This window comes from Eurosta solidaginis, chromosome 1 (assembly GCF_040869045.1).
Source record: "Eurosta solidaginis isolate ZX-2024a chromosome 1, ASM4086904v1, whole genome shotgun sequence".
NCBI lineage: Eukaryota > Metazoa > Arthropoda > Insecta > Diptera > Tephritidae > Eurosta > Eurosta solidaginis.
The window spans coordinates 327,712,177-327,729,037 of record NC_090319.1 but is presented as its reverse complement, the minus strand read 5'-3'; the positions used below and the strand labels follow the sequence as shown (position 1 = coordinate 327,729,037).

Below are 16,861 nucleotides of genomic sequence, written 5' to 3'. Positions count from 1 at the left end.
ATTTATGAAAAATTTTTGTTATTATATCGACCTACTGATTTGTAAGATCTAATTTTTATAGTTAAATAAAAATATCTCATAAATAATTTAGAATAGTGGCATTGCATTTTCAGCATTTGATACATTGTGTTTCTTAAAACTAACACAATTTATGTCAAGTAGTTGTTTTTAAGCCTTCATACACATTAGGGTCGGTCAAAAAAAATATTTTTTTTCTTTTTGGTACAGTGAAAATATTGTTCCGTATATTCATAAAGATAGCCTGTAAAAATTTTAGTTTTTTAATGTTTGCAGGTTAAATGTTTATAGGTACTTTACCGCGACTTTTTACATGTCCTAAATATTATATTCACTCTTCCAAAAGAAAAACATGTTTCTGGCGCGTTTGTAATTATAAACAGAATTTCGGACTAAGACTTCGCAAATATTATCGTAGCATTGCACTATTTTTCAAACTTCAAAAAGTCTGTTTTGTGTGCTCTGCAGGTGTATTTTTTTATTTTAATAGAGAAAGTGGGCGTGGCAATCAACCGGTCTTGTGATCCTTGCCTAGGGCAATTCTATTTTGAAAATAAAAGATGGTTATAAATAATATCACAACACCTTTTCCAATTCATTCACCATTTTCAAAATGTTCGAGAGGCTTTAGTAGGCTTTGCCACGCTCTTCTTACGAAATTGATCTATACAAGTTGAGCATTGTAATACCCCACTAAGTATTGAATTATCACGGATTTATATTTCATTTTGGAATAATATTTATTTATTGCAGGAGAATTTGTTGTGGTCATAACAAGTAGCGTGTTGAATTTCATTACAATACATTTCTTTAAATTAAAGTTATTGCAAAAAAAAAAGTGTGAAGATGGTCATCTTCACACTTTTTTTTTTGCAATAACTTTAATTTAAAGAAATGTATTGTAATGAAATTCAACACGCTCGGACAAAAAGGCTAACGGATAGACTGATGAATGGATGTGCAATGCTAACATAATTTTTTTTTTCGTTTGAGAATACCGGTTTTTCGGTTGACTTAAATAGGAACCAAACAAAAAAAAAACAAAACGCTAGATGCTTCCATCGATCAATTTGATAGGGGTTATCGAATTTTTTTCGTAAAATTCCTCTCTGGACCTCACATGATAGCAAGAGTCAGCAAATATGAGCGAATGAGTCTTTTTTTGCTGACATTACAAGTGATTATAAAAAAAGGCATATTCAAGTTGGAGTATTTATTAGTTAATAAAATTAAACTAAAAGCAAGTAAGGAAGGCTAAGTTCGGGTGTAACATACTCAGCTGCCAAATTATAGCTTGAAAAACTTTTAAATTACCTTCTTTTAAAAGTGGGCGGTGCCATGCCCATTGTCCAAAATGTTACTAATTTTCTATTATGCGTCATAAGGTCAACCCACCTACCAAGCTTCATCGCTTTATCCGTCTTTGGTAATGAATTATCGCACTTTTTCGGTTTTTCGAAATTTTCGATGTCGAAAAAGTGGGCGTGGGTATAGTCCGATTTCGTTCATTTTAAATAGTGATTTGAGATGAGTGCCAGGAAATCACATACCAAATTTCAGTAAGATGCCTCAAAATTTATTCAAGTTATCGTGTTTACGGTCAGACGGGCGGACGAACGGACATGGCTAAATGAATTTCTTTTTTCTCCCAAATCATTTTTATACTCAGCGTGCTTTGCATACAAAGTATATTAACTTTGATTGGATAACGGTTGGTTGTACAGGTATAAAGGAATCGAGATAGATATAGACTTCCATATATCAAAACCATCAGTATCGAAAAAAAAAGTTGATTGAGCCATGTCCATCCGTCCGTCCGTTAACACGATAACTTGAGTAAATATTGAGATATCTTCACCAAATTTGGTACACGAGCTTATATGGACCCAGAATAGATTGGTATTGAAAATGAGCGAAATCGGATGATAACCACGCCCACTTTTTACATATATAAAAATTATACACCCGAACTTAGCCTTCCTTACTTGTTGATATATAAAAGCTATATCTATGTCGATTAGTTTATGCCGTTACCGTGTACCGTTATGCTAACAAATTTAATATTCTCTGTGAGCCCTGCTCAGCTAAGTATAAAAATTAAATTAAATAAAATAAAATGAAAAAAAATTAAAATTAGATAACATGAAATTACAAAAAAGTAAAATGAAATATAAAAAAAGTAAAAAAAAAATACAATTAAATAAAATAAAAAAAAAAAAAACAAAAGGAAATAAAATAAAATAAAACAAAATGAAATAAAGTACAAAAAAAAAAAATAAAACGAAATAAAATAAAATAAAACAAAACAAAATAAAATGAATAAAACAAAATAAAAATAATAATGTAAAGTAAAATAAAATAAAACAGAATAAAATGAATGAAAAAAATAAAATAAATAAAGGAAAATGGGTATAGGTCCCTAAAAAGTGGTTGAATTCCAAACATTCGGCGAACTCTAGGTATACAAGAACTTCCTTATTTTCGCATACTCCACCCTATCATGTATATTTGTGGATATGTTCGCATACTATATACAATATTTTATATATGTAAATAAGTATGCAAATATAAGCTGACAAACTCAAAGGTTTCTAAGACAAATTTGTACTATGTATAACTACATAAATGATGTACATATCGCGTTTTTTAGTGTAAGCAGATGTAATTAAAATTTATATTTTTCGAGATTTTATGATACCCTAAAACAGCTTGTAAGATTATGTTCACATATATAGGGTAAACAAAATATAGGCATTATGATCTTTGAAATTGATTTTTGTAATGAAACTGTATTAAAAAATAAAACTGTTTTCGGTTTCCCCAGAAAATTTAAATTTTGAATTAAAATAAAACGTGCGAATTTAATAGAATCACAATTTTTATTTGATGAAGTAATTAATTTACCGGTTTACATAGGGTCACTGCTTCACTAACGAACATATGTTTGCAAAAAGAAAATTAGTACCTGAGGAAGGTACAAGATGTACCGAAACGCGTAGGCGGATAAAGGAAAACTTCGTTTTTCGATTAACCACCACCGGCGAAATAGCTATTATATAAAATAACCACAATAAGTTGCTAATTTTTTATTGTAATTTCCTGACACTGGCAGTAAAATCCGAAAAAACAAGCAAAAAATACTTGATTTTCAATAATTCGAATTTTGTATGGAAGACTGAGTTCCATAAGGACTTTAATGTAAAAAATTTGACTAATTACTTTATTAACCCTCTGTGTGAAATTGTTATTATGATGTTTAGCAATAGTATCATTATAATCTTTTTATATTTAGAAATTTCTTTCTGTATGTAAAACATGAAACTAAAAATCTGTAATTGATCTATCACAACAAATCAACAAAGCTAATTGTCTTGGATTGACGTTTTGTCTATAAAAAATCGATTATACAAATTTCATTCAAGAAAAAACTTATAATTAATTCTTTGCTGATATTTACATATTTAATCAATAATTTAATGTGCTATGTTGAATATTTGAAATGAAATTAAAAGCTATTACTAACTGAATTTATGTTGCCATTAAATGACTCAATCGAAAATTTATGACCATACGAATGTAGCCAAAAATTATTATTCTGAAAAAAAAGTGTAAAATTAAAAATTCAATTTTCGCTAACACAAACGCAGATTTTTATTTCAAGCAAACTTCATGCTTTTCTCTAAAAGCTATTACATAAGATCTATATTTGTACGAGGGATTTCACAAGCTAATATCTTAAAATTAGTAGTAAGAAATAGTGAACTGTGGATAAGAAATTAGGGAAAGAGTATTCAGTTAATAAATCTGTAAACTAATAATGAGTTTCAAATAAATCACCAACAACTATATAATCAGTGAATTGAATATGCTACACTTTTTCTAATTTTATAGGGCAGTTCAGGATTTTGTGCAAATGATCTAGCGTCATTGCATTTGCAAACTGGTGTAGTATTTTTACACAAAACGCCAAAAAATTATACGGCTATGCAATTGCTACGTCATGACAAATACGCCACATCAAAAACCGTAGTTTATTATTTCCATTTTGAATAGCAAATTTACAACTGTCAAAACAAAACAAAATATGCGAAGAAAAAATTCACGATCCATAGCTTTAATTTGCTATAGCAACGTTTCCAACACCAAATACACAAAATTCTGAGCTTCCTTTACATATTTTAAATTTGTATATTTTGTTTAGCATTTTTTGATTTATTATAAATAAACAGTAAGTGCTTTACGTATAATAAAACCGGTTACATGACCTCAATGCACCGAAAGAAATAATGCTAGTAAAATGAACAATTCACATTATGTTTAATTACATGGAGTTTTTTGTGAAGAGGACAAACTTGTATAGATATTTCAACAGAAAAAAAACTTTTGTTTCCAAGTTAACAATATTCTGTAAACATGACAAACTTTCAATCAACTAACTGATTTTTCTGTTAAATGAACTGACCTCATTGGTCATATAAATAGCGAACAATTGTCAATACTATGTATATGCATCAGCTAATTTTAAAGAGAGATTTGCGCTCACGGCACTCATTCTGGCCATTGTGCCACAGAAATCTCTGTAATATTAACAGCCACTGTTATATTTTAATAGTTTTCATTGGTATTTTTAGAGTGATTTTAATAAATGTAAGTTTACACATCGATGCTAGGTGGCTACAGTGGTGTGCTAAACCTACCACACCGAAAATCCTGGGATCGAGACCTCAAAAGAGCCATATCAAAATCTTTATAGACGAGGTTTTTATTTGTATTTACTATTTTTGTTAACAGAGCTGTCGCTTATGTTTGGTTAGGTTGAACTGGCCGGTCAGTAAGAACTTAAATGGAGTGAATGTGTCCGTTGTTACCAGAATTTTTTTGACGACCAAATCAATTAGATGCCAGTACTTATAGAATAACTCCGTCCTCTTGGCGAATACCAGAAATTTTCTCGGACCCAGGTTAATTGCTGCCCGAAAATATGACGACTCTGCTGCCTCTATAAGCTTGAGCCTTGACCTGGCGAGCGCAGGACACGAAAACATAAGCTGCTCAGCCGTTTCTTATTTTTCTTAAGCTATGGTTGCATTTAATGCACTTTTTTTCATTGATTTGATTGTTAAAAGGATTAATTCAGAATCAACATTATGTGCGAAGTTGATTTAATAGCTATTTGCGATCGATGCAAATTGACAGAAATATCGATTGAATTGACCGTAATTCGGTTGATTTTAACATTTTTTTATTTCGTTGTGTGAAATAATAAATTTTGGTTACAAAAAAAAAAAAAAAAAAATGGCACAGCAGCTCGTGGCCTCGCCAGCTGAAATTTAACTCATAATCATTTGGATATATGATTACACAAACAAATTAATGCTTGCGGTGTTCACCGAAAAAAAAAAAATAAAAATTGAACTTGTCACGCGTCGAGTCAATATACTTAATTTTTTTTATTAAATTTTTTCTAGTTCATATGTACCTATTATTGCTTTAATTTGTTAAAAGCGCTAGCTATATAAGATGTTTTTATGCAAATTTTTCGATGTTATAATTTTTTTATAATTTCCGTTCTGGCGTGTTTATTTCTATTGTTCAGCAGTTTTTAGTTTTGTTTTTATTTTAATTATTCAATATTTGGCTAAATAAATGTGAGAGAATACTGTCTGTATAGAAATCAGTATGGAAGAAGGCAATAAAGTCAATATCTGCCACTGGGGATCAGGAGCTCTGAAACAAATATTATATTTCGGAATGTTTTTTAGTCATAAAAGAATTTTTCCTCTATTGCACTCCCACTTTCTCGTCACTTTAACTCTAACTCCCACTCTCACTCTTACTTTCAATCCTACTCCAATTCGAACTGCCACTATTACTCGCAACCCCACTTCCACTCCCAATCCCAATACCTCTTCCACTTGCACTCCCACTACCTCTATCTTTATCCCTACATCAAAAAAATCGATAGCTGTTTCAAAAATGTGTGAAGCTATACATAACTTATTCCAAGTGGGTGGCTGTGACTTCATCCAGCTTTCAGAAATTCTATATAGATTGATACCCTGCAGAAAGTAAAAGTTGTCAATTGCTAAAAAGCACTCACTGACAGTTGACTATTTTACGGGATTCCGTTAAGTAATTCACTTCTAGCTAACAACAAAAATCAGCAATTAACTGGTTGCAAAGCTATGCAGCGTTGGTTGCCATGGCAATCACTGTAACAGAAATTAAAAAAGTCAATGTGAGATAATTCTAAATCAGACAATTATTTAAAAGAAAATAAATAATAATATTAAATATAGGAAAATTTTTGTTCAGCCTGTAATTCTTTGGGCGCTCTTAACTAGCACAACCTTACCAAACAAATCAAAAAACGAGACCGTACTAAACTGCACAATATTTGATGCTAATTTAATACTGGTTGGTTAAATTGATTGCACTTGTTTTTAAAAAATAGTTTTAATTTAAAAATAGCCAAATCATTATGCCCAATCAAAAAAGTTTAAGCTAGCCCAACCCACGTTTTTGGATTTGGCTGAAAAGGTTGGGCTGGCTTGAGAGACCTAATTTTTTGGACCTTAGAGCTATTCTTTAAAATTGCGAAAAATATATGAAAATAAATGTTTCCTATTCTACGCGCAGAACTGATTGGGTGAGATGTAACGCAGATCGAGAATGTTTAGTATATCAGTTACATATAACAATTGGTAATAGTCTAACTTATACTTACACAAAAATTAGTTGACTACTAGTTATTTGGCAAGTAGTGCAGAAGTAACATCTAACTATTTTTCGGCCATTGTCATTCAAAAGTAGGGAGCTCTTTTTCTGAATAAAATTAAGAGATAATAATACACGCCAGTTTATTGGAAACCAACTTATAGTCAGCTTTTTGTTAGCTTTTTTCCTGCTGGATATACATACTAAATTAATCTGGGCCGAAAAAGGCCCACAATTAAGCTCCTAGGATGTATTTGTGAAACTCTGACTTTAAATAAAATTGAGGTGAAAAAATTTAACATGATTTTTAGAAGCGGCACCCAAATATTGATATCAAGATAAACATCAACAAATGTATCTACATACATATGTATAGAAATGTCAATTAAAATTTTATGCCAAAAAAATATTGTACGCTAATAGAATTTTAATAACTATAGCTTACTGAGCAGATTGAAAGCTCTGCAGGGAATCAAATAAGATTATATAGTCGTACGAAGCGATGCTCTGAATACATATGTATATGTTCATATGTGAAGTGGTTATATTGAATTGACGCGACAAATTGGCACCAACAGATTTTTAAACACAAAATTATCTGTGAATTTACACTGAAAGAAATTGTGCTAGTGAAATCAAAAAATCATTTATGTTGTTCTTGACTTACCGGAGACAAATGGGTTTAGTTATTTCAACAGAAGAGAAACTGTCGCTCTTAAGTTAACAAAATTCTGTAAAATTGACAGATTCCTAATTAATCTAACTGATGTTTCTGTTAACACAACTGATCTCACTGGTCATTTCAACAGCGATCAACAGTCAATACATGAGCAAATTTCAAAGAGAATTTTACGCTCTCTACTTTGTACTTATGACGATGGTGTCACTTGTTAAAAAAAAAAACACACACAAAATGGGAAAACAACAAAAAAATAGTTTTTCAGTTATCAATACAAAACGAAAAACCCTTTTTTGAATTTACTGTGCAAAAAATTATGAGATACCGGGACACCTATTTATCGGGTACAATTTTGCAACTTCTCCTCCAAGCGAAATGCAAAATTGCACCCTCTTATTGCAAAAGGTTTGAAAGAACAGGATTTTTCCAAAGTTAGTAACATTTTGTTCAAGAGTTTACGAATTTTCGCTCACGCGAACGAATCTAATAATATTATAAGAAACATTCTTTTTTTAATGTTGATGTTTCCGACAGCATAAAAGTTTGAGTTGTTTTGGAATCGTTTCAAAATAACGTGTTACGAGAATTAAACTTGCGGAATTACATGTAAAGTTACTCCGTTGGTGGATTATCTTCCTGCGATTTGATTCTTTACTTTTCTATAACTTACAAGTTCTCTATTTAAAATGTTATGTCAAACATTTATACTACAAGTTTTGTTCGAAACAATCAAGTGTGGCAACTACATGCGAGAGAAGAAATTGAGAATAAGCTGAGCTGCAACTGAAAGAATTGAGAATCAGTTTTGTGACTACTATTTTCATTTCTATTTGCAAAGCGAAGTTCAAAACCATAAATTAAATAAATTATAAAATATAAAATTTGGCGAAAGTGCGTTTAATAAAACAAAATAATAAAGTGTATAATATTAAATGTGTGCCAGCATATTTGATTAAAGTTCGGTTAGTAAGTGCGTACATATGTATGTATATGTAGCAAGCATGCCTATTTATGTATTCACATATTTCTATTTACGTATTCACATATTTACGTATGTATGTATATGGCAACATAGGTACTTTCGTACAAAGCTGTCGCAACAATTTTTTTGTGTTCATTTGACTACTAAAATGGTCAATTACTAATCCACGTTTTGTGCGCAGTTGATTCAACATCTTGTTGCGATGGATAAAAATTGACAGAAATTTCGGTTGAATTGACCCGTATTTCGGTTGATTTTACCAGTCTTTTTCTTTCAGTGTACCTTCCCTGCAGTGAAAGAAGCTAACTACGAGGTGGCTACAAGCTGGTGTGAAACAAGTTAAACAAACTAATGTGCTTTGTTATTTGATTATTTTCATTGAAATTAACTGACTAATTTTCTATATCGGTGGCCGAAAGATAAGAAAGGGTTGGTATCCCCAGCATGACAAGACAACCACAAAATAGTTAGCGGTGGTTACTTTTATGGCAACTTTGCATGACTTGACAACTGTTATTATTATTATTAATAAGTCTGGAAGCACTGCGACCTTTGCGCAGATCTATTGTGTAAAACCTTTCAGCTGAATTTTGTATCTGGAGGCTTTTGATATATCTAAGTACCTCTTCAGGCCCTTTACTCGATATCACATAGGGATTAAGAGTCCCACCACCTAGATGGGATAGTCAGAGCGACGCATTCGCAGAGAATGTGAACCGGCGTTTCATCATCCAGCTCACAGAAACGACAAATTTGGTTATCGCATAGACTTAATTTACTTAGGTGATATCTTAGACCGCAGTGTCCCGTATAGTACCCAGCGAGAGTTCTTAGATTAATGAGTTTGACTGATACTTTCGTTTCCAGAAGTATACACAGTTTGGCCTGCCTTTGCCCTGGGCAGTCAATCCAGTGACGTCTGAATTATTTAGTTTCCCAGTTACTTATAGTTTTCCTGATGTGTGCTTTTGTAAGTCCACAAAAAGGCTCTGGACCATAGAATGCTGATGTAGCACCCTGCTTTGCTAGGTAATCTGCATGTTCATTACCTTCATATCCCTGATGTCCGGGAATCCATCCTAACAAAACCTTGTTTTTGGCTCTTAAGGATTTCAGTGCATTCATCCACTAGCTTAGATGTAAATGTGTAGGATTGCAAGGCACGCAGGGCCGCCTGGCTGTTCGATGTTGAGCCTCTCCGCAGACATTCTCTACCGCAGACTTCTATTGCATAAATTTCTGCCTGAAATATGGGGGGTAGCATCCCATTGCCATCAATTTCTTGAAGTTCGGCCCATAGATGCCAGCTCCCGTTCTTCCATTATCGAATTTCGATCCATCCGTGAACCAGACCTCTGAGTCAGGGTCGTTATAAGGATTCCCTATTTCCCAGTGGGTCTTGTTTACAATGGACACTTCAAAGTTCAATGAGATTCTGACTTTAGGGGACATTACGTCACGCAGTTGTAATGAGGGTTTTCCTATGAATTTTCTTATTACTCTCATATGCCCTAACACATTTCCTTGCTTCAACTCAGAAAGTCCTATTGCCTTGCAGATGCCGTTCGAAGTCGGCATAAAACATGTTGGTCCCGTCCCGCCAAATTGTAGGGAAAATTAAGAGGCCGCAAATTTGAAGAGAGAAGCTGATGGTATTAAGTGAAGATGGTGAGTAGATCCCCGCCTGATTATAACTAACTTTCAAGTTTTTTTGGATTTCACATATTCACATAACTTACCCAATAACTGCCCGCGACACGCCACAGCCACGCTGCATGATATCAGCAAGAGAGCTGCATATATTAAATATTTCTGCGGCAATATTTCCATTGAATTTAATTTCACTTTTGCTACCGTTGATAAAAATTTTGACAATTCCACTTGTTGGAATAATTTTTTCCTTTTGCCTTTTTGTTGTACGCCTCCAACGCTGACTTTGAATACTTAATCAGGCTTGGTTGTATTTCAATATTTAATTAACACTTTTTTTAATTTCTTGCACTTTGCTATTTATTTGCACAATTATTTTTTTATTAGCACTCAAAGATAAATATAAATTAATAAATTTTCTTTTGCTGCTTCGATTTTGAAATTTTTGTATTGCACTTAATTTCTTTTTTATACAAATATTTTAGATATTGCACGAAATTATTACAGCTTATATAACTTTAATTTTATATCACTAACTTTTATTAAACCTTTCAATGCGACGCAGACAGACAAAGTTTTTTATTTTCAATGTCCACTCTCGTCGCTCGTTTTGTGTCCAATCAGCTAGACTTGAAGGCGTCTTATGGTTAGCCGTTCACAGTTGTACTACGCTTTTATATCACTCACGAAATTTATTCCACTAAAAAGTGTACACCAAAAAAGATGAGTGAGAAAAGGTGTACAAGTCGGAACGGAGACGATACTGATGCGACGACGCCGACGCCGACGACGACGATGACAACAAACACGTTAAACGGCCCACCGCAGTTTGCGTTGTTGATCGCGAGTATTGATCGGTATTAATTTGGGTGAGCTTCTTTCTGCCTATTCGTTGCGTTGTTGTCTCCAACTTCTCATTAGTGTTGATTGGTTTTAGTTTTTTGTTGTTAAATATTTTATGTTGAATAACGTCGCGTCGGTAGCCAGATGTGAGTGAATTTTTTTATGTGCTTATTTTCTTTTGTTTTCACACAACCGTTCTCTCTGAACGCATCTTTTTTTAATGTTGCCAGAAACATGTTGCCAGACTTTGGTTGCTGATGAGAGATAAAATCTTTTTGAGCATCTGCATAAGTGTTTGGAGAGTGTATGATGTTTTTCCAGTCTAACAGCCCAGTGTAACAGTCCACAGATATTTTGAAGATGTTGCCCATTTCATTTTGTCGGTTAGGAATCGAAGATGCTTTGCGCAGGTAAGTAATTTTTGATTTTTTTTTAAATTTCACTAAAATACTTATGTACATATGCTGCATTGATTTTTTTAGTGGTTATTATTATTGATATTTCTTTTTTTCATATGTGTATCTGACTTTGCTTACTGTACGGGGGAATGCAGGAATTAAACGGACACCAATAGAAAGTGCTAGCGTGTATGGTATGTACATAAGCGTAGGCGTAGATTTTGGGAGTAAAATACTGCGCGGGGGAATCCAAAATGTAAACGGAGGATAAGTGTAAATGTAAGCGCGTAGGGTAAATGTAGGCATAGAGTTGGGAAGTGGTATGCCGTATGGAACACTAAGTCTTGGAACGTTTTCCGTCATCCCTTGTCAAAAATTGTTCCAATATACATCATTTGCCCACCCTGTCGGAAAATCAACAAAATAAAAAAACTACTAAGTCTTGGGTTAGTGTAGGCGGATTTTAAGGAAAAAAAGATAAACCGAAACCGGAACCGGGCGGGGTGTTATATATTTGTTGGCGTCTTGTTATCCTTTCGTTATAGTTTTTGATGTGTGAGCATATTTGCTCACGGTATGGGGGAATCCTGAGTGTAAGTGCAAGGTGAAAGCGTAAGCGTACTCTTTGTAAGTGGTATGCTATACGGAAGATGTATGTAGAGCAGGGCTTTTCAAAATTGAAAGTGCGCCTGTATTAAAATGTCACGATGATCGTGCGGGTGAATTTCTTTTTCATTTATTCGCTTACTAGCAGGCAACGAGCTAACAACTAGCATATGTATCGCGCATAATTATTCGTACATATTTTGATACCGATCAACCGATATCTATCAACGATGTTGCTACGCCGAGTGCCAAACAGCGACTAACTCAATTAACGACAACAGAGCGAATCATATGCGTGTGAATTGAGAGGGCACAATTGTGCTATGAAATGAAAAGCCCTGATGTAGAGTGTAAATGCAGGCGTGGTGTGTGCTATTGATATACTGCGTGTGTATGAGAAGGCATAGTGTGGTATTGATACCCTGTATGGAGTAAGAGAATAAAACCATGTAGTCAACACACTGTAGCACAATGTGGGAGCAAGTTACGTATTAGAGTGAGCGAAATTGCACTACAACTCAAAGCATAAACTTCATCTACTTATACATAAATTAAGATCTTTGAGCACACACAATTTTCAGGCATGCACATGCACGAAGAGATGTATACACTGCTGTTTTGTTGGAAATAAAGAGCCACAGAAACACAAAGTTGTTAAAAAAAATCACATTACTAAGGGTTCAGGGTTCAGTTAAATTTGTCTTTTAACGGGGTTGTTGGCTGCGACATCTTTGCACATTATTTGGTTATTTAAAATAAAAAAGAGCAAATAGCGAAAAAAATAATTAAAATTAAATAAAACGCAATTAAATTTAACTAAATTAAATTAAGATTAATCAAATTAAATCAAATTCAAAATAAATGAAATCAAACTGAATTGTATTGAATTGAACTACATTGAGTTAAATAAAGATAAACATGATAAACAGATACGTATATACATACATAAAATTGATTAAGCATGTGTAATCCTTTGAAAACAAGCCGATAGAAATCAATAAGAAGGCGATACCAAGCTGATAACAGATTGAAAACTCGTCGATAATAATTCGTTATCATGAATAACCCGATAATAAAAAATAATGTGTCGGTATAGCTTACCGCTACCGAAGCTATTTGTTTTTGGAAAACATACTTTAACCTTATTCACCGCTTTTTTATCGGCGTGTTATCGACGAGTCATTGATTTGTTATCGAATTGCAATAAATATGTTATAGGTAACAAGTGTTATCGATGAGTGATCGGTTTGTTATCGAAAATATAGAGATTTCTTATCGAAGATTTGTATTTAAAAAGTTATCGCCTGTTTATCTCAAATTTGTCCTTTATTTATAACAATTTTATCGATTTGTATTAAAAAAATTTTGTTTTTTTATCAAAACGTTATTGATTTGTTTTCGGAGTGTTACCGATTTGTTTTCAACAAGTATCGGACTATTTGATACTCACGGTAAAAAAGTACCTGTAACGCCCTCGCCTTGGACTAAAAAAACATCTCTTGAATTCTTAGACCATTGCCTAACCGGGAACACAAAGGGGTCCTAAGGATGTACATATTATTCCAAATTTCTCATTTTTTAAAAGCCTTTCGTTGTCTCTGCGTCCGTATTTTTCTCTGAGTGTGATTTCTACGAAGTTACTGATGAAATGGTTATCTTGGTTAGTTGTTTGATGTTATTTGTTTTTGTTTGTTACCTACATTTATCACTTTCTATTCCCATCCTCGTCGTATTCCACTCCCACTCCCATTCCCATGCCTTTCCCTATCCCACTCTCACTCCTGCTTCCACTCCTACTCCCGCTCCCTATTTATCTTCCACTTCCACTCCCTCCCACTTCCATGTTACTCACATTCCAGCTAGCTGCCCATACCAAACCTTGGATCGCGAGTCTCCCACAAAAAGTGCGTGCTTAACAAATTCTCGTGAAGTTCGATATGTAAACACACAGAGGTTTGCTGTCAAACTAATATTTCCAAGTTAACTAAAACTTGCCCAAAGGTTGAGGTTGAACCACAACATAAGTAACTTTACCAGAAACAAATTGTTTCGGTACTTTTGACCGATACCGATTAATTATTGTTTTATTATGGGTTTGTTAGCAGTAGGGACTTATTGTCGTCGATAAATGGGTTGGTTATCGCTGTCATCGGCTTCTTATCGGTTTCTTAAGGGTTTGTTGTCGAAGGGTTACACGCATATATATTATGTGTTATCGCTTTTATATCAATGTTTCATCGGTATCATAATCGGTTTGTAACAAACCGATTAGTCGTCGGTAATGAATTGATAACAAGCCGATAAAAATTGCAGCACCCAGCTAAGTAATCGCTAACTTTATGATAATGAATAGACAAGTCGATACCTTTTAGGTAACACAACATAACCATAACTTGTCTATAACGAACGGATAACTCTTCGATAAAAAACGGCAATTTATTAATACCTGTGTTATCTATAGCTAATTTTGTTACACTTAGATAACAAATTTCAAAACTCATGCATCTATTTTGGCAGGCCAGAAAATTTTCATACGAAATGTAAGTTCTTTTGAGGAAGGAGATCATCTATAAAGGAATTTTAGTTTACAAGTTTGCTAAATTTAATTGTTTGGGTCCATATTAAAATACAGCCACCGTGGTGTGGTGGTAGCGTGCTCCGCTTACCACACCGAAAATCCTGTGTTCACTCCCCGGGCAAAGCAACATCAAAATTTTAAAAACAAGGTTTTTCAAATAGAATATTATTTTTATAAGCGAAGTCGCCACTCGGAAGTGTTTGGCAAGCACTCCAAGTGTATTTCTACCATGAACAGCTCTCAGTGAAAACTCGTCTGCACTGCAGATACCATTTGGAGTCGGCATTAAACGAGTAGGTCCCATCCCGCCAATTTTTAGGAAAAATCAAAAAGCACGACGCAAAGTAGAAGAGAAGCTCGGCCTATTATTTTTTATTATTAAATATAAATGTTTATTACTTATCTAAATTAGTTACTTATGAAAGCTAGGTACAAATGTCTTAATTTCGTTGAAATAATGGTACACTCATGAAAACCATATACATATGAAATACTCCTATATTGCTAATAGAAAATACTCGCAATGTGTTTTGAACTCGAAATCAAAACAAGACAGCCTAAAAAATTCTTGTGATTGTAGCAGCATAAGTGTGACAAGAAAATATTTAAATTTAGGTACATTTGATTATTGAATATGAAAAAATAAAAACGTTTAAACAGCAATATATCGGCACAATGAAGTTCTTTCTTGCAGATGCAGCTCTCGTAATCATCGAATCGCAATTGCATTGTATAGCGTTTAATGAGGTTTGACCAAACACAAATACAGTAAAATCGCGAAAAGTTAAACAAAATGTTCCAAGGGTAGTTTACTTTTCCGAAATATTAACTTTTCCAAGCGGTTTTCAAATTTGAAAAAAATGCAGTAATAAACATAGTTTTTGGGATATAACACATTGAATTTATTTAAATGACATAGTTTTAATCATTACAGAGCATAAACTTAGATTTAATTTGTACCGGTTTATTTCAAGTTCACAGAACCTACATATTAATTTATTCACATTGTAAATATCGACGTGACATATGAAAAGTAACACTTTAAAATTTTTTTTACAAAAAAATCCTATGAAAAAAATTTTGTATGTGTTGCTTTTCGTATGGCGAGTCGATATGTACTTATTAATTTGTAAGATCTGGTTTAAAGAAGCAGTCGAGACTTGGTTGTTTTTTTTTTTTTTTTTTTTTTTTTTTGTGAATTAGCTTTTGACAATTTTCGCCCACATATTAATAAGATCTGATATATGATTTTTATCATTATTTTTCTTATACCACTTTATCAAGGTATTGATGGTTCCGAAAAACTCACTTTCTGTTGTTGCATATCTTGCTCGATAGCTGATTCTTCGTTATCATTATTGGACACTTTGCAATATTCGTCATCTTCCGTAATATCAACGTAGTTCCAATTTCAATATCGTCCATGCTGACGTCAAAACCACCCACCTTTGACAATAACACATAAATAGGGAAATCCCACACTTGTGTTTATTGCCAAGAAACGGTTGAATTTGAAAAAAACTCAGAAAGGGTAACCAATAGCCAATAGTTAACTTTTTAGAGGGCTACGTGGACGCTCAAGCTCGGTCAACTTAGCCGAGCTTTTAACTTTCTCGAGAGTTAACTTTTTCGCGATTTTACTGTATAACTGTTTAAAGAAAATTAGTGGAAGTAAATTTGTTAGATGAAAATTATATTTCCATTCATATCAAGCGAGTAAAATTTAAGCTGTTATTATATGAATCTTTTATGCAAAACTATATATGCATAAATCAAAATAAACTATAGTAATGATCTGTGTATACTTATATAATTACATATCGCTCACCTAAATTTGCAGAGATACCAAATTAAAAGAAAAAACCTACACAAATCACTTATCATAACCAATAAATAATTAACACGTGTCATACATATGTTTTTAAACGGTTTTATTTAGCTTGACTTGACAGGCTGGTTGGTTGGTTGGCTGGCACGAATTTTGTAATTGAAATTTAAGTAACTTCCCGATAAGCTACAAGCTTGAAACTTGGAATATAGTTCATAACCCGATCACAATTCAATAATAAGAAAAAAATAAATCGCCGCTAGGTGGCGCAAGAATCGAGATATTCACAAAAATCGTATTTGTGATACGATTTGGCTTATATTTGGAACACATAATACATACAAGAATAGAAAGAGACCTATGAAAAAATCACCGCTACGTGGCGCAAAGGTCGAGATATTCAAAAAACCGTATTTGTTGTCCGATTTAGTCCATATAACACATAATACATACATAAATAAAAAGCGACCTATGCTGTCCGATTTGGCTCATATTTGGAACAAATATTACATACAGTCCAGTAGAAGTGAAATCAAAATATTTTGTATTTCGAGGAGGTACA

General features: G+C 33.2%; 1 protein-coding gene across 2 annotated transcripts in view; it reads right to left on the bottom strand.

Annotated features, from left to right (window-relative positions):
• The window catches only part of LOC137237842 (venom allergen 5), a 71,509-nt gene extending 60,809 nt beyond the window's left edge, over positions 1-10,700 (bottom strand). Inside the window, exon 1 of one of the 2 annotated variants that reach the window (XM_067762086.1) lies at positions 10,136-10,700. In XM_067762086.1, the coding sequence (XP_067618187.1) occupies positions 10,136-10,226 (91 nt within the window). In that variant the 5' untranslated portion in view covers positions 10,227-10,700. The remainder of the gene's footprint in view (positions 1-10,135) is intronic. The other variant, XM_067762087.1, reaches the window with a different exon arrangement.
• Positions 10,701-16,861: the final 6,161 nt, after the last annotated feature.